Below are 17,945 nucleotides of genomic sequence, written 5' to 3'. Positions count from 1 at the left end.
GTTCTCTGAAAACACCTTCTTTATGTGCATAGTCAGTCAAAAAAGCTAACAATCCTAAAAACATTAGGAAAGGAAAAGAGAATAAAACTAAAAATAACACAGTCCCACTATATAAATCCATGGTACACCAATACCTTGAACACTGTATGCGGTTCTGGTCACCCCATTTCAAAAAAGACATGAGACCTAGACAAAGTACAGAGGAGGGTGACAAAAATGATTAAGGGGATGGAAAAGCTTCCCCAGGAGGAGGCTGGAACTGTTTATCTTGGAAAAGAGATGCTAGGGGCAGGGAATGATGGTCTATAAAATCATGCATAGTGTGGAGACAGTGACTAGGAAAGTGTTATTTATCCCTTCACATAACACAAGAACCAGGGGTAAACTAATAGACAGCAGGTTTAAAACAAACTTAAGGAAGTACTTCTTCACACGACGCACAGTCCACCCATGGAACTTGTTGCCGAGGATGTTGTGAAGGCTAAATTTATAACTGGGTTTAAAAAAAGCATTAGATAAATCCATGGTGGATAGGTCCATCAATGGCTATTAGCCAAGATGTTCAGGGATGCAACATCATGCTCTAGGTGTCCCTAAACCTCTGACTGCCTGAAGCTAGACCTGGAGGACAAGGGATGGATCACTCGATAATTGCCCTGTTCTTTTCATTCCCTCTGAAGCATCTGGCACCAGCCATTGTAGAAAGACAGGATCCTTGACAGAACAAGAAGTAATGGTCTCAAGTTGCAGTGGGCAAGGTTTAGGTTGGATATTAGGGAAAACTTTCACTAGGAGGGTGGTGAAGCACTGGAATGGGTTACCTAGGGAGGTGGTGGAATCTCCTTCCTTAGAGGTTTTTAAGGTTAGGCTTGACAAAGCCCTGGCTGGGATGATTTAGTTGGGAATTGGTCCTGCTTTGAGCAGGGGGTTGGACTAGATGACCACCTGAGGTCCCTTCCAACTCTGATATTCTATGATCCTGGGCTAGATGGACCTGGAGGCTGACCTTGTGTGGCCATTTTTATGTTTTTATGTTAACCAGGCCCTGTGTCTTGACTCTGGGATGAGCAAAGGTGCCAAGGAGTTTGTGCTTCAGAATGGCATCGGTGCTGGGCTCATGGATATGTTGTTGGTGCAGTGCTGTGTATGCAGCCTTTCATTCTTGCATTTTACCCTTACCTCTGTCTTCCAAATAGATCAGTTATTCAGCATGAACTAGACTGTGAAACCTGAACTCAGTTTGAACATTTACTGACCCATTGGAGGACTGTTCAAGTGCTCAACAGCAGTAAGGGTTTGCAGCTTAGCCCAATGTATATCAGATGCCACTGTGATTAAATCATAGTGAAAGTAGGCACATTTAAATCAATTAAAAAGCGACAGAGTCCTGTGGCACCTTTATAGACTACCAGACGTATTGGAGCATAAGCTTTCGTGGGTGAATACCCACTTCGTCAGACGCATATAGTGGAAATTTCCAGAGGTATAACTATGCAGACAAGAATCAGTCTAGAGATAACGAGGTTAGTTCAATCAGGGAGGATGAGGCCCTCTTCTAGCAGTTGAGGTGTGAACCCCAAGGGAGGAGAAACTGCTTTTGTAGTTGGCTAGCCATTCACAGTCTTTGTTTAATCCTGAGCTGATGGTGTCAAATTTGCTAATGAACTGCAGTTTAGCAGTTTCTCTTTGAAGTCTGGTCTTGAAGTTCCTCAGATCCCACTGAAGAATATACACCTCTACCCCAATATAATGCGACCCAATATAACACAAATTTGGATATAATGCAGTAAAGCTGTGCTCCAGGGGGGCAGGGCTGCGCATTCCGGTGTATCAAAGCAAGTTCAATATAACGCGGTTTCACCTATAACACGGTAAGATTTTTTGGCTCCCAAGGACAGTGTTATATCGAGGTAGAGGTGTACTAGGAAACTGCACCATCTACGCAGGACACTCCCTACACTAACACAGGAACAAATCAACATACCCTTAACGCCCAAACCGGATTATTCTATCTACTACCCAAGAGCCACAAACCTGGAAATACGTCTGTTAGTCTATAACGTGCCACAGGACTCTTTGTCGCTTTTTACAGATCCAGACTAACATGGCTACCTCTCTCATACTTATATCAATTAGTCATTCTAGATTAAGGACAAATCTAATAAATTGCATGTGCAATAGTAATTGTATAGCAACCTTTTCTCTTGATGTTTATAAACAATTGATTGCACAGCATCAGTTAATTAATTTGCACAACACCCCAGGGGCTAGGTAACTGACCTGATTCTGTCACTAACTTGCTCTGTGACCATGAGGCAAGACTGATATCCAGGGGTCTGTTTCTGTTGTCACACCAGTTGTTAATCTCCCATTGCAATTAACCATGGGAGAGACCAAAGATGACTGTACACACTGAGACTGCAATAGAAGACAGAGTCATAAATGTCAACATAAACTGCCCCTTTCAGCCTAAAATAAGCACTTGAAATTGTCAGTTTCAATGCTGAGGGATTCTCTGCAGAGAGGGGTGATGTTCATCTTACATGTAAGATAGATAGTATGTGCTTGCAAGAGACCAAGACAAACAGCACCAAAATTCCCTGTCATGCATATGGCTCCAAACACCAAAAGCAACATCTATGGCACCATGGGACTTTGACGTGGTGAAAAACACTGCTTGGAAACACCATTTACTCTAGCTCACACTGGCAAGTGACTCATGCCCCATGCTGCAGGGGAAGGTGAAAAACCTCAGGGTCTTTGCCAATCTGACCCACCCCAAATATGGTGACCAGTAAGACCCTGAGCATGTAGACAAGACTCACCAGCCAGACATGTGGGAAAGGATTCTCTGTAGTAACTTGGAACGCTCCCCATCTAGTATCCCATCTCCAGCAGTTGGAGATATTTGCTAATAGCAGTGGCAGATGGGTCATATGCCATTATAGGCAACCTCATCATACCATCCCCACTGTGAACTTATCAAGGTGTTACAACGAGAAGTATTTTTTCCACGTTTAGAGGTATATGAAAGCTGCAAACATTCTGTGGCGCTCTATGCTGGTAATGCAGAGGGTAAATGCACCAAGATCTCTTGGAGTGATGGTTAGCAAACGCGGATAACTTAAAGGTTGTGCATTGCTTTCAGATGGACCTGGAAGAAGTGCCCAGGCTAACTGCATCACGCTGGGGTTGGCATTATGTTGTGTGAAGTTAGGGCCAGTGGATAGATGGCTTAGCAGAAAGGTCTGACATCCCTAAACTATTTGCAGGTTTAATAACCATTAATCAGTGGACGTTAACCATGCGCAATTGATTGTGCACTTTCACTGCTGCCAGGTAACCCTTGGGATTTCTCCATTCCTGCCTTTCACTCGCACAGATCTCCTCTTCTCTTTGCTTTGGAAGTACAATGGCTACCTCCTGGTGTCAGCCTTTAGTTGCTGCCTCTGTTCTAGACAATACAAGTAATGGGTTTTCCTCCATCCAATGTTAAGATTGCTTATCTAGTAAGAGACTATGAGCTGTTCACTGTTAATGCTGGAGGAAGCAGCCTTTATGAAGAGGAGCTCACCAATGCCATCAAGGGAATCCTTTTATGACTGCCAGCTTCCTGGAAGTTACTTGAAGAGAGAGAACTTACCCACTGGAGCACACGCGATTATTTGCAGACACACCCTACAGCCGGGGTTCTCAGACTGGGGCTTGGGACCACTCAGGGAGTTACATGGTTATTACAGGGGGGGGGGCACGAGCTGTCAGCCTCTATCCCAAACCCTGCTTTGCCTCCAGCATTTATAATGGTGTTAAATTAAAAACCCTTGTTTATATATTTATATGTGGGGGTCGCACTCAGAGGCTTGCTATGTGAAAGGGGTCACCAGTACAATAGTTTGAGAAACACTTCCCTACAGAGAAGGGCCCAAGCAACAAATTTTTAATCAGGATCTGAATCCAAATTTTCATAACATCTGAGGGTGTTCTTAGGTGTATTTCCAGGGCACCATCTTCATAGTACCTCAGTGCCAAGGGCCTAGATTGGGTTTGCTTTGGGATGGTCTCTAACTTGTGCTAGTTCATGAAAATTGTTAAAACAAAGACGAAAATTTAGTGCAAAATGTTGAGGCACTTATAAGGCAACGCTCTCACTGGCAAGGATGGGAGTTTTGCTTGAGTTTAGGGGCTCGAAACTGGTTTTTTTTTTCCCCCCCAAGTGGGGAGCTACCAGCTAAGGATCATTGCTGGTGAAATAGTATCCTTATCTCTGTTCAAAGGTCAAACCTCAGTATAGCAGCTTTATTTATGGGTGGAAGTAAGTGCTTCAGTGGAGATAAAAATCAAGCTAATGAGTTGGCTTGAGGTGGCCATTTTCAAAAAGCAATATAAACAAACCACTAAAAAGGCCAGAAGGTGGGCCCAGTCATTGGCTTTGCTCCATGTGCAGGTGAGCAAAAACTATAGTGGGCAGCATCCTTTGAACCTCCCCATTCCAGGGGGAGAGTAGGATCATGGCATGAAGGGATTCATCCAAGATATCTTTTTATTCACCTTTCAGAAACTTCCCAGTTAAGAAAAAGAGACAGAAGTCTAGTTCTTAACCCCTGGAATTATAGTCCTGGGAATGTTGTCTATATATATATTTTTTTAGATTTAAAATAACTTAAGTAGTTTGGTTATTCCCCAAGTGATACAGAATGACATAATTTAGCCTTACCATAAATAGAGGGTTGAGAAGGTCTGAGGTATTATTCTGTGCCCTATTCTTAGAGCTGGTGGTAGGGGCAGGTAAGCAGGGCAGTTGCCCCAGGGTGCCAACTTCTAGGGGGTGTTTTTCCACTCAACCTGTTTTTGCTTCATTCGTCTGATTGACCTTCTTGTCTTGGCTGTTTTGCGGGGAGGGGCAGGGACAGTGTCTGCTGTGGTCAGCAAAATGCCTAGGGCTGCTCCTGTCTGTGCTTAGGCTCCTTCTCCCCCTTCATAATTTGTGCATGAAACAGATGGTGTTCTAAGCCAGTGATTCTCAAACTAGGGCTGCTGCTTGTTCAGGAAAAGCCCCTGGCAGGCCGGGCCAGTTTGTTTACCTGCTGCCTCCACTGGTTTGGCCAATCGTGGCTCCCACTGGCTGCGGTTCACCGCTCCAGGCCAATGGGGGTGGCGGGAAGCGGCAGCCAACACATCCCTCGGCCCACGCTGCTTCCCGCCAGCCCCATTGGCCTGGAGCGGTGAACTGTGGCCAGTGGGAGCCGTGATTGGCGGAACCAGCAGAAGTGGCAGGTAAACAGCCCGGCCCGGCCCGCCAGGGGCTTTCCCTGAATGAGCGGCAGCCCTAGTTTGAGAACCACTGTTCTAAGCTGTCTTGGCACTGATTTGCAAACCGGTGTTTAAACGAGGGGCTATTGTGCAGCCAGAGACTCTGAAGTGCTCTGGTCACGCACCTGATATGCTACCTAGGCCAGGGCTGCAAAGGAAACGTCAGGCTGTCTAGGGCGGCACTGAAACACTACAGCAGCGGTTCTCACTTGAGTAACCTGAGGGCCCCCATTTTGATTTAAAATTTTGCAGCGACTCCCAAGCCTTCCACTCAGCTCCAGGCCCTGCCCCCACTCCACCCCTTCCCCCAAGGCCCCACCCCCCCTCCTCTTCCCCGCCTCTTCCCACTCCTCCCCCAAGTACCCCCATCCCCCCTACTCTCCCTCTCAGCACTTGAGGGGGGGGGGAAGTTAATCAGCGAGGCTTGCAGACCCTCCGGAGTACCCTTGCAGCCCCCAGTTTGAGAAATGCTGCACTAGAGGATTATTCCCCTACATCTCAGGAATCCTCAGCAGATTACTTAAGCCAGGTCTATCTGCTTTGTGCCATAGGAGTGGCATAAACAGACTTACCAGGGGATGTGGAGTATCTAGCCCCGTATGTGTCTAATGGCACAATAAGTAATAATTCTGCTGCATGTTCGGCAGTTGCATGGAATACATGGCACAGGAAGCTACATAGGGCTGTTTGTTGGAGGCTTTTGAAAAAAGCCCATATAGCTGCTTAACATTCTGCAGAAAACCTTATACAGATGTGACTTATTCCCAAATCTTTTAACTCTCATATGTTGTCATGACTCACAGTCTCTCCTGTGCTATTTCAGAAGGAGAAAAACAGGCTAAAACATTTGTATCCTTTTTCTATCAAACACATGCTAGAAAATCACAACCGCCTTATGTTATCAGTGTCTGTTACTGGCAGTGGCTACTGTTCACTGGAAAAGCCTGGTGAGTGAAGTAATTGGGGGGGGGTCTTTTCTCCAAAGGTTGGAAGGTAAATCCAGTGGAGAGTCGCTCTGCAGGCATATTTTTCTTCATTCTTCATGTGTTTGCAGGGGCATCTAGACACTGTGCTGACTACAGCTGGTCAAAAATGTTTCTTATGGACCAGCTTCCCATCAGAACATTCTAATTCAATGGGATCAGCACATTCCGCGGGACTGTGTCTGTTCTGTCCAAACGTTCAGTGGAAGCCAGGCTGGCTAGCTGACAGGCCAATCTGCCTGTTTGGCCTTCTGCCAGGCTGTGGGCAGGTTGCCCAGGCTCCCTGGACTTCCTTGGCTGCTCATCTGCCCCCATAGCCAGCTCCTCCACAACTGTAGTGATAACTTTCTGTGCCAGACAAGATAGCCATTTAAACATGAGAAGCGAAGTCTTTTGCACGGTTTTATTTGAGAAAACGCCCAGAAACTTGTAATAAAACAAGTTGGGCTTGTTTTTTTCCCATCTTTGTATCTGTGGATTGTGCCTTGAGATCGTAAAGTCCCCTCCAATGGGAAATAATGCCTTTAGCATTTGGTTTTAGGCATTACAATCAGTCTGTCGTTTTTCTGTTACTCCAAGCAATATTTTGCATAGCCTTCAAAACCAGCCATTCCCTTCCCTTCCCTTCCCTGCTTTAACTATAGCTTTGCTGCTGGAAATGCTCTGATGAAAACTTTGGATGCTGCTACTATGAATGTCATGCATCATGAGCTAATACTTATTTTTGTACTTTAATTCCATGTTATTCACTAGCTTAATAGTTTAATATAAATGCGGTCTGTGGGGCTGACTATCATACTGTGCTGATATGACTGAACAATAAATCTTTATGTGCAAATAGGGAAATAGATAATATATGTGCACTCCTTGTTAGATAGGGCCAATGACTGTTTTGACAGCAGTCACACATGCACCATCGCAAATAGGTCATTGAGACCAAATTTCAACCGGCTCTGATGGTGGGCACGCACTTCATGGTCATTTACACAGGCAAGCTTGGAGTTTGGGCACACTACTCCCTAGTTTCTGTGTGCAAATGGCTTGCTGAGGTGTAAAATGTTTATGTACACATTTCTGCAGGTGCAAGCAGTTACATGCACAGAACTGGACACCGAAGTTGCCCTTTAAGTACTGTACTTTTATGACACTCATTTGGTTGTTTTTCAGGATAAATCTATTTTCTGCAGTGTTTGCTAGGTAATTTTCATATAATTGTTAAATGCATTGCCAGATTTGTCTGAATGTCTTGCAAATTTCACTTACCAACCTATAATAGATCTCTTTAGCAATAGTGAATCTCTTTCCTACCAATATGGTCTTCAGTGAAATTAGTACCTTTTAAATTTAGCCAACAAGATCTGTTTGCACACTAAAGGTTGTGTTATGTCCAGTATTTAAATGTGCTACCCAGTGCTGAGAGGAGCCAGGTCATGGATTACTGGTTTTCACCTATGGCACATGCTGCAGGCTATAAAAGAACTGAGCCACTGAGTAAATATCTTTGATAATGTATCTGAAAAACCAATTTGCTGATAAGTGCTACATATCTGATGGGGTTACATTCATATTTCAATCTTTAATTCTTACAGGTAAATTGGGCTCAAGGATGTTGTCCGATACACATCGATTGCCAAATGAAATGTGGTTAGTGCATATAAAATATGCAAAGATTAATCCAAAAAAGGGAATGAAGACAATCCTTAAAGTCAGACTGGTAAGTGGTACCTTTTGGAATAATGTTTGTGAAACATACAATCACCTGTGCTAATAACCTTCCCTGTGTGGTCTTCCCTGATGGCGGTTAATTAAACATTAAGAGGGGCATTGTATTCATCAGAGGCAGGAATGTTAAACACAAGAATACCGTTCTGTGATAAGGTTCTTGGACTGTGGTAACGCTTGTCTTGAAATCCTGTTGATCCTTCTACTTACAAACAGGAAATGGTGGTTTAGCTCACTAGGCAAATACAGATAGTTTGGAAACTGAAAAAGTTCCCATTTCACAACAGCTCTCAAAGCCCTGCCTGAGTAATTGCTTATCTGATCTGTGCTTGGCTATATGGCTTTGTCCTTCTGCTCTCCTTCTTTCAATTTCCTCTCAATAGACATTGACACACTAAGGAAGAAGCTCAATATTTCTACTGAACAGTCCCTCCACATCGTGAAAACCACCTTTGTTACTGATGTTGCCTTTGGCAGGCTCAACTGACAAGGCAGAGGTTGAATGGGCCTTGGAAACTGAACTAGGGTTGCTCCATCTATGTAAGAATTGAGGGAACAGTTTGGGGGAATTTTAAACTGCTGACCATGATGTTTGGTACCCTGGGTGAGGCTGAGGTTGGTTGACTCATCTCATTGTCATCTGAGTTCAATCAGACTATTCCTGGAGAAAGGTTCTACACAGCCTGTCTCCCAGTGTGTGGTGTCGAAGCCACATCTCTTGATATTTGTCATGTGGATGTCTTTAAAGCATTTCTTTTGGTCTCCCCGTTTCCTTTCTCCTTTGAGTTGGATGTACAGCAATTGTTTTGGTAGGTGTGCATCAGACATGTGTGCACAGTGCCCACTCACATCAGCTGGTGCTGGATAATCAGGGCCTCAATATTGAAAGTGTTGGCCTCCATGAGGACACTGACATTTGTGCAATGATCCTCTCATTTTATGTTGAGGATCTTCCAGAGAAAGAGCTGGTGCTGGCGTTCCAGGTTTTTCAGGTGTTGTCTGTAAGTCACCCAAGTCTCGCAGCCATAAAGGAAAGCTGGGATTACCACCGTTTTATAAACTAAGTCTAGCTTGTCTTCTAATGTTGTGATTGTTGAACACTCATTGAGACAGTCTGCCAAAGGCCAGGCTGGCACAGCAAATTCTGTGCTGAATCTTGACGTCAACGTCTGCCCTCTGTGAGGGATGGCTGCCAAGGTAGGCAAAGTGGTCTACACCTTCCAGTTCTTCTCTCAGTGTAGAACTTCCTTGCTGGGTCTCATGACTGACCAGGAGCTGGCTGGTGGAGAATTTTTGTTTTGCCGATGTTCAGGGTTAGCCCTTGGCTTTTGTAAGCTTCGCAGTTAAGGGCTGGATATTGCCATACTATAAAATGTTCATAGAATTGTAGAATATCATGTTGGAAGAGATCTCAGGAGGTATCTAGTCCAACCGCTGCTCAAAGCAGGACTAATCCACAGACAGATTTTTGCCCCAGATCCCTGAATGACCCCCTCAAGGATTGAACTCTCAACCCTGGGTTTAGCAGGCCAATGCTCAAACCACTGAAGCTCCCCCTTCTAAAAGCTCTAGTCTTGGACCAAATTCAGCCCTGGAGTAAGCCCACTGAAACCAATAGAGTTGCAATCGATAAATGTGGGCCAGTATACGTTTTAAACATGAAACTCTCCAGTTTTTACAAGCTCGTACACATGTGCAAAGCAACTCTGAGATAATCAGCATTGAAAATACATTGTTTCTCTTGGAAACTGTTTACATAACATTTAAATGGAGCATTTAAACCAAAGTTTGTTTATACAGAAAGACTGTCATGCCAACTAGCAAAGCAATTTTACTTTTTTGGCAGATGGGACTGAAATCAGTCTCCTTTTTTACTGTCCTGCGCTCCACCCTGCTGCCATGTGCAATGGTTTGCAGCTCTGCAGTTAAGACGATTCCAGTGGTGCCCTATCATGCCACTAGAGTTCAACTTGTCAGTATTTCCAGGACCAAATCTCTCCAAGAGGCTTATAACTCCTCATAAAAACTGCACTTTGAGCTGAAAATTGGCCTTGCGCATGGGGAGCAACCTTCTTTTACTGAATTTGAAATAAAAAATGTCAGATTTTTTTAAACGCCGCCTTCTATCTCAAATCAGTTAATTTTTTTTAGAAACCTTTCCAGGATGTTAATTTAGAAACAGAGAGGGAGGGGGTGAGTGATTTTTATTTAGAAATGCAGTTTTCTGGGCCTACTCACATGACGTTTTCTCAGTGTATGACTCCTAAAGAGTTTGAGCTTGCAGACTGAACACTGAGCCTAGATGTGTTGGGGACTATTGCCACGTCACTTCAGTGATTGCCCATGTGCAGAAATCCCTTTCAAGTGGACGCACACAGGCAAAATTATCCCAAATTACCATAATTGCGGTGGACTAAGGAGGATTTATATGCTATACTAACTTCATTGCTTGGGACTTACAATACAAATGAAGTGTAGGAAACAATCCTGGGGGAGACTGGAAGATGCCCTGTGACATCCGCCAGGGTGCAATCTGGACTGTGGAACCCCTGTGCCCCCTCTCAATCTCCTGCCAGGCTGTCTCCTACACTGTGATGCCGGTGAACAGCAAACCCCATGCAGAGGCACACCCAGCAAAATTACATGAAAGCTCTCATAGCCACTTGTGAACTGCATACAGAGAGACCCCAGCCTTGCACCCCAGAAATGTGCATCTTGTACTCCTCAAGAGCTTCTTGATCAATACAAGCTCATGAATTAGTTCGCCACTCCTTCAAAATGTAGTGGACATGCTCCATCTTCTGTAATCTAAGCAGATCCCCCCCAAGCGCTTTAGACAAACTCAGTGGTTTAGATTAAACATCAAAACAAGTTTATTTACGAGAGAGAGAGAGAGAGAGAGAGAGAGACACTAAGTGATATTGGCATAGAAGATTAGAATTGGTTACAAAAAGAAATAAAATAGGAAAACAGCAATCTAAATCCTGAACTTTAATTCTAAAAGCAAGACTTCACAGCAGCTCCTGCTAACTGGAACGCCTTCCAGCGAGGGCAGCCCTTCCCAAAATCTCAATGGAGATTGGTTTTCCAGACGATCTTGCTCCCTTGTGTAGAGATGGGAGGGAAGAGGCAGGCCCCCTGGTGATGTCACTGTCCCTCATTTATACTTCTCTCCAGGTGCTGGAAAAATCCATGCTGTGTCGGGTTAGGCAGCCCTCATGGTCTGTGTGAGCTGCTGACCATCCTTGATCATGAATTGCAAAATTTTGCTCGCACCTTTTGTCTACGTGAGGCTTCTGTGTATGGCCTTGGCATGAGGCCTCTGTTTTCAGTTTTTGTCCCCTCTGACGGACAAGTCTTTGGGTGTCCTCCAGACTCACAATATGTTTCAGTAACAAACATGTAGCAAAATGTCACAACTTCATGGACATAGCTACGTGCATTTCAACAGAATAATGAGGCTCATCAAATCCAGACTTTTCATATGATACTTCATAAGGCATACTTTGTACAACACACAACCCATCATAATCATAACAGTGGTGAATATGTTGTGTGACAGGGTCAGGCCAGATGGCTACAGGAAAGTGCTGGAAGGTAGGTAGATTAGCCCCAGGATAAGCAGGTCCTTTTTCCCTGGGTAACTGAACAGAGGTTACTCTAGGTTAATTAGGACACCTGAGGCCAAAGCCTTCCCTCCAGACAGATAGGGGCATGCAATAGGAGTTGTGGGAGAATAGCATGCTATTGGAGATCTGGGTGGTGCAGATGCTGACAAGCACCAGGAGAGAGAACCCCACAGATACAGAGGCGAAGGACAGGGAAAACCCTACCCAACAGGGCAAACAGCCCTTCCGGGCCCCAGAGGTCTGAGGGAAGAGACCTTGCCGGAGGGGAGAGACTGAACTGGGTACCTGGTTTGTTCCCATCATGCCTGGAGGGGCTACCAGAGACTAAGAGGCTGCCTGCCCTCTCCCCCATCAGGGAGGCTGGGAGGAACCCTGCTCAGGCAAGGTATGGAGAGCAAGCCCAAGGGTGTGGGGAAATTCTGAGGTAGAGGGGAATACCCTGGCCCACCGCTAAGTGGAAGTGCAGAAGGAGCTCTGTCACAGGGGGTACAGAGGGTAATGTGGGGTACAGTATGTCACAGCCCCTAGAATGGGTATAGATAACTTAACCCCCAATACGCAATGGCAAACACTCATTAACTTTAATGGAAGCAGGATCAGGACTAGAGGCTTATGAGATTATAGGAGTGGCATTTACTTTGTATGTGATATGGGTTTTCTATGGCATTTTAACTCCACTCCATGAGGTTACATTTCCCCAAAGTACTCTTCCACTCAGCACCGATAGCTCACATCTTCAAAGGCCAGGCAGTCAAAAAATAACCTCCGGAAGGATTCTGGGTGATGTTCACCCTTGGGGGAAAATGCATGCGCCCATGAAAGGAAATGGGCTGTGCATATGCCACGTAGTATCAACTGTGGGAACATTTCTTAAACACTAGAAGCCACACTGAAAATGCATCCCACAGCTGTCTTCTCTTTTCCAGTAATAAATCTCCAAGAACATTCTGCATAAGAAAGTTGCACTGATTTAATTAAACTAGGTGTTTCGGTTTTTTACCATACTGTATAAGAGCTTTAGTCATGGATCCAGATCCCATTGCGCTTTGGTTCTGTACAAACAAATTGTTTTAGTTAAACAGGGGTAATCTCCTGGCTTGACCACTCTGATTTTTGGTAAGGGCATCTGATGTTGGTAAGGAATCAGCTTATGCTAAATCAACAAAGTGCTGTGAAACCTAAATCAGAATCAGGGCAAGGGTGGAAACAGGGTTGGGGAAGGGAGGCTTTGCACCAATGAAACTAAACTCAGTGCAGCTTTCTCATGTGGACAAGCGACCCATGGACAGATGAGGCCTACATTTTCAAAAGAGACTGAGATGGAGGGTTCATTTCTTGGGTGCCCAGCTTGAAACACCAAGGGACTTGACTTTCAGAGGGCGTAGTAGGTCAATGCTTCCTAAAAATCATGCCTTAGTGTCTCAAGTTGGACACCCAAAAATTGAGGTACCCGCAATCCTTTGTCACTTTTGCAAATGTAGGCTTGTGTAGTGCGGTGGTCACCCTCTCCTTCCCCGAGGGGTTTAAAGACAGCCCTGGGAGAGGGCTATGGCAGGGGAATTAGCTTTCCAGCCGTTGGAGCGCCCTTTGCAGGCCAGTGTCCTGCTACTGCTTGGCCCCCGTGTCCCTCCTGGACCACCCGGTGCCCCTTTCTCCGGGTTGTTGCCCCCCTGGCAGTACCCCCACACTCACCCCGGGGAACCCCCACCTACTAACCCCACCTCGCCTCAGTATACGCTACTGCCAGTCATTGTCTAGCCCCCGCGCCCTGGGGCAGGCTGCAGTATCCGCCATTCAGCACTGGCGAGGTTGGGTTTGGACCTGCTGCCTTGGCCTACCCCTGGGCTGCCCTCTGCAACCCCCAGTACCTGTTAGCCCAATGCTAGGCCGCAGCCTGGGGCTTTCCAGGCCGGAGCTCTCCAGCTTCTCTGCCTTTCCCCAGCCCTGCTCCACTCCCAGTACCCTGTCTCTAGCTCCCTGCAGCCAGGCCCGTCTCCCTCTACAGCCAGAGAGAGACTGTTGGCTTGAGCTCCTGGCTCAAGCCTTTATAGGGCCAGCTGGGCCCTAATTGGGGCATGGCCCCAGCTGAGCCTGCTTCCTACTCAGCCTGGGCTGTTCTCCCAGCCCTCTCCCAGGGCTGGTTTTAACCCTGTCAGGGCTGGAGCGGGTAACCACCCCGCTACAGCCTGGATTTCTCCAGGTGTATAATCACTGACCGTATACTGTAGGGTTCACAGATGAAATCATGGATAGAGCTCTCAGTGGAAAGAGGCATTATATTTGTGTGTACCTTCTTCTGTAGCGTACCACACCCAGTTGAGGAACCGATTGTTGGGTATGGCAGCACTCTCATAAATATTAAAAGAAAGAGAACAAATTTCATAACTGTCACAGTAAATCATCATAAATGCATATATGCAAAATTATATATTTACATGCACAAATATACAAAACAATATACATATCTATTATCGCTTCTATTGAGATCAGAATCATTCTAGATTAAACTTATCTGTTCCCAGGAACTTGCCACTGGAGCATACAGTTGTTGACTTTGCAACTAGTTTATTATAAAACTGGGCAAGATTAAAACTCTGAATATAGATATGCTGCAGACAGTAGGAGCCAGCAGGATTCTGAAGCCTGTAACAGCTGTCAGTGTGCAAGGCTTTTAAACAGTGAGCTACTCAGACTAATCTTTTAAATTGATGCTATGTGGGGAAAATCTAGGATTTTGCAAAAATTGGTATTTTTCCCCTTTGGGAGACAAGCATTCATGGGTTGTTTGTTTACCTGTAGGGTGAATGCCATAGCGCTTTCCTTTGACGCTGCTGACTGACTTGAGAAACCCGACTTACTAAGAGAATAGCAGCCTAAAGATTCAGGTTGAAAAACAACAAATGTCCAATCCTTCTACTGCTATTGAAGAAATAACATAGTACAGTTCTGTCCCCACCAATAGCCAGAGGCTTCAAATTAAATCAAATGCATGAACAATATCTGACTTCTTTTAATGAGCGAGGTGCAGTGAAAGATGTGTGCAGTGCAGCCAATGCATCTTTGCTACTGGAGAAACTTGCTGTTGTGCAGAACTTTTCATGAGCTAATTAGCACCTCAGAAAGTGAGTTTGTGCCTTTATAAGAGACAGAGGAATTAACTAAGGTAGCTCTCCTCTAGCCATGAATTTGCTTTTGCCAGAAGTAAGCACAGCATAGAACAGAGAGTTGTTTCTAGGACCATGCTTACCCTGTTCGGTATATGGTGCTGTAAATATTACATTAGAACCACCAGGGAGCCAGACTGGTCCAGCCCTAGGGTTCAAAATAAAGAGAGAGGAAAGTTTGGCATGAGTCAAAGTGAAGAGTAAAAAAGTATATTCTGTTCTCAAATTTCTCTTCTCCCCTCTAAAGCTTTGATGACCCCCCGTCCCTATTCTGTGATCAGGGACGGCGCTTCCATTAGGCGACCCTAGGCAGTCGCCTAGGGCACCAGGATTCGGGGGGCGGCATTTTGTGCACACCCCACTGGGCGCACGGGAGCTTCCAGTTCCGCTCCCATCGCACCGCTGAAGGAGGACCTTCTGCCGACGTGCCACGGAAAACAGCGGCAGGCAATTGAGCAGCTCAATGACTGCCACTGTCGCCTGCGGCATTTCAGCGGAGAGTCCTTCTTCGGCAGCGCGATGGGACTGGAACCGGAAGCTCCCGCGTGCCCCGTGGGAAGCGCACAAAATGCCGCCCCCCAAATTCTGCCTAGGACGCCAGAAACTCTGGCGCCGCTCCTGTGTGAGATTTATTTCATACCCAAACTTGTACACACCAGCAATGTAGATCTGTATTTCTAGTTGCAGTAGAACCTCAGAGTTACGAACACATCAGGCATGGAGGTTTGTTCGAAACTCTGAAATGTTCGTAATTTTGAACAAAACATTATGGTTCTTTCAAAAGTTTACAGCTGAACATTGATTTAATACAGCTTTGAAACTTTACTATGCAGAAGAAAAATGCTGCTTTTAACCATCTTAATTTAAACGAAACAAGCACAGAAACAGTTTCCTTAACTTTGTCAAATCTTTTTTAAACTTTCCCTTTCTTTTTTTAGTAGTTCACATATAACACACTACTGTATTGTATTGTATTTTTTTTTGCCTCTGCTGCTGCCTGATTGCTTCCAGTTCCTAATGAGGTGTGTGGTTGACAGGTCAATTCGTAACTCTGGTGCTTGTAACATTGAGCTTCTACTGTAAAGTGGACTGCGCCTTTAAGGCCACCCCAGGAAAGAAAGCTACTGGCCGGATCTGGGTTTGGCACATACAGAGTGTTCTCTGAGTTGAGCATGTTTGTTGGAATCTCCGGGACTGTCTGTGCTAGTTGTTTGGGTCTAATACTACATGGAGAATATCACAATAACATCTATCCTGCACGCAGGGGCGGCTCTAGAAATCGGGCTGCCCCAAGCAGCGCGGAGCGCTGCGCCGCCCTTCCCCGGTCCTGCGGCGGGTCCCCTCTTCCCGCGGCTCCGGTTGAGCTCCTGCCGGCATGCCTGCGGCAGGTCCACCGGAGCCCGGGACGAGCGGACCTGCTGCAGTCATGCCTGCGGAGCTCAACCGAGCCGCTGGAAGACAGGACCGCCGCAGTCATGCCTGCGGCAGGTCCGCTGCCCGGCTCCGTGGACCTGCCGCAGGCATGCCGGCGGGAGCTCAACCGGAGCCAAATGCCGCCCCCCCGGGAAACGGCCGCCCCAAGCGCCTGCTTGGCGCGCTGGTGTCTAGAGCCGCCCCTGCCTGCACGTGAATTAGGGTAGCATTATCCACAATTCCTCTTTTAGGAGATGGATGGCCAGATGAATTCTGCTCTGTTACTTGGTATAAAATACACAGTAACATTATGGGAGACATTCACCACTGGCATAAACAGACACATCTGCACTTATGTCAGAGTTCTCCCTTTTTACACTGATGGTGACTTTATCTTATTGACATCTGTGGAGTTACCGTTGGAAATTGCACCAGCGTAACTGAGAACTGTTAGTCCCAGTGTTCAGAACTGAAGCGGACACAGTGTTCACTTACAGGCTTATCTGAAGTCTGTGTCTTTGTTACCAATCGAAAAAGAAACCGTAGAATTGGTTTGATTTGTCTAAAGTACTTTGACTCTGAATTAAACCAAAGTGAATCCAAAAGGAAAATAAAGACTTAGAAGTGAAGTAATAAAAGGATAGAAAAGTTTTGACAACTATATGAAAGGATACACTAAGGAAATTGGATAAAGTAAGTGATACTAATGGAGGGAACAAGACAAAAATATAATCGATGAAGCCTTCTAAACGTAAGGACTTGGTGAAAAAACACAATTGGGAGGAAAGGGCATGTGTGAGAACTGGATTTGGCCACTAATGTTTTCCACATTTGAAGCTGAAAAGGAGACAGCTCAAGAAATAAAATGAGCAGTATGAGGTTTGGCTTTCCTTTGCCATATTCCAAAGCACGAAGAACATTCCTTAAACATGTTCAAAAACAAAAAATGTTTTTCATTAAACTCCACAAATTTTGCTCTGATTTAGATGGAAAATTTTCCAAGACACAAATACAGTAAAAATGGTAACCTAGCGAGTTCAATCAGACAAAAGATAAAGCATATGTACTTGCCTCGGTGTGTATGGTTTTGGAGACGCAAATCCCATTAACATAACTAGGAGCAATGGAATGACTCTATCTCTGTGCCTAGAAAGAAAATTATACCCTTGAGTCTGCCCAGATGCCAAATATAAAAGCCTGGAAACTGGACCTCTTCTGTTTCCCCTTATGAATCACCAGTTATCATCCTCACAGCTGAGCACCAATGATTACTGTGGATTTTGTCTGTAATTCATCGCCATTAATACTGGGCCATATGAAACCATCTCTCCCTCTGTCAAACCCTGAGTGCACTTTTCCCTGTGACATTCTCAGCCCCAGTTGGCTGGCTAGGACTGACAATCACTTGGGCTTCCTGCTTGGCAGTGCAGGTTGCTACCGCTGGGGGAGTGCTTCCTCTGACCACCTTGGGTCTGTGCCCCACAAAATGGCTGAAATGTTGGCCCACCACCCACAATATCCCACAATCCTTCTGCAATTTGTGTCACTGCTTCATTTTTATCCCTGTTGAGGAGAAGGGAAGTGGCTTCTGCAAGCGGATGTGGAAGGATGGGGGCTGCTGAGTGTGGGGTACTTGTTGGGTCAGTGGGGATAGGGGCTGGGTAAGGGGGTTTTGTGCTGCTATGTTGTGGGGTGGGAAAGCTCTTTGAGAAGACTAAATGTGA

At 45.6% G+C, this 17,945-nt stretch overlaps 1 protein-coding gene across 2 annotated transcripts in view; it reads left to right on the top strand.

Moving 5' to 3' along the window:
* The window catches only part of SMAD3 (SMAD family member 3), a 365,605-nt gene that overhangs the window by 32,537 nt on the left and 315,123 nt on the right, over positions 1 to 17,945 (top strand). For both annotated transcript variants that reach the window (XM_039491538.1, XM_039491536.1), the window contains exon 2: positions 7,883 to 8,007. In XM_039491538.1, the coding sequence (XP_039347472.1) occupies positions 7,900 to 8,007 (108 nt within the window). In that variant the 5' untranslated portion in view covers positions 7,883 to 7,899. The remainder of the gene's footprint in view (positions 1 to 7,882; positions 8,008 to 17,945) is intronic.

Source organism: Mauremys reevesii, linkage group 10, assembly GCF_016161935.1.
Source record: "Mauremys reevesii isolate NIE-2019 linkage group 10, ASM1616193v1, whole genome shotgun sequence".
Lineage (NCBI taxonomy): Eukaryota > Metazoa > Chordata > Testudines > Geoemydidae > Mauremys > Mauremys reevesii.
Note: the sequence above shows the minus strand (reverse complement) of the source record. Positions and strands in the feature narration are given on the sequence as shown.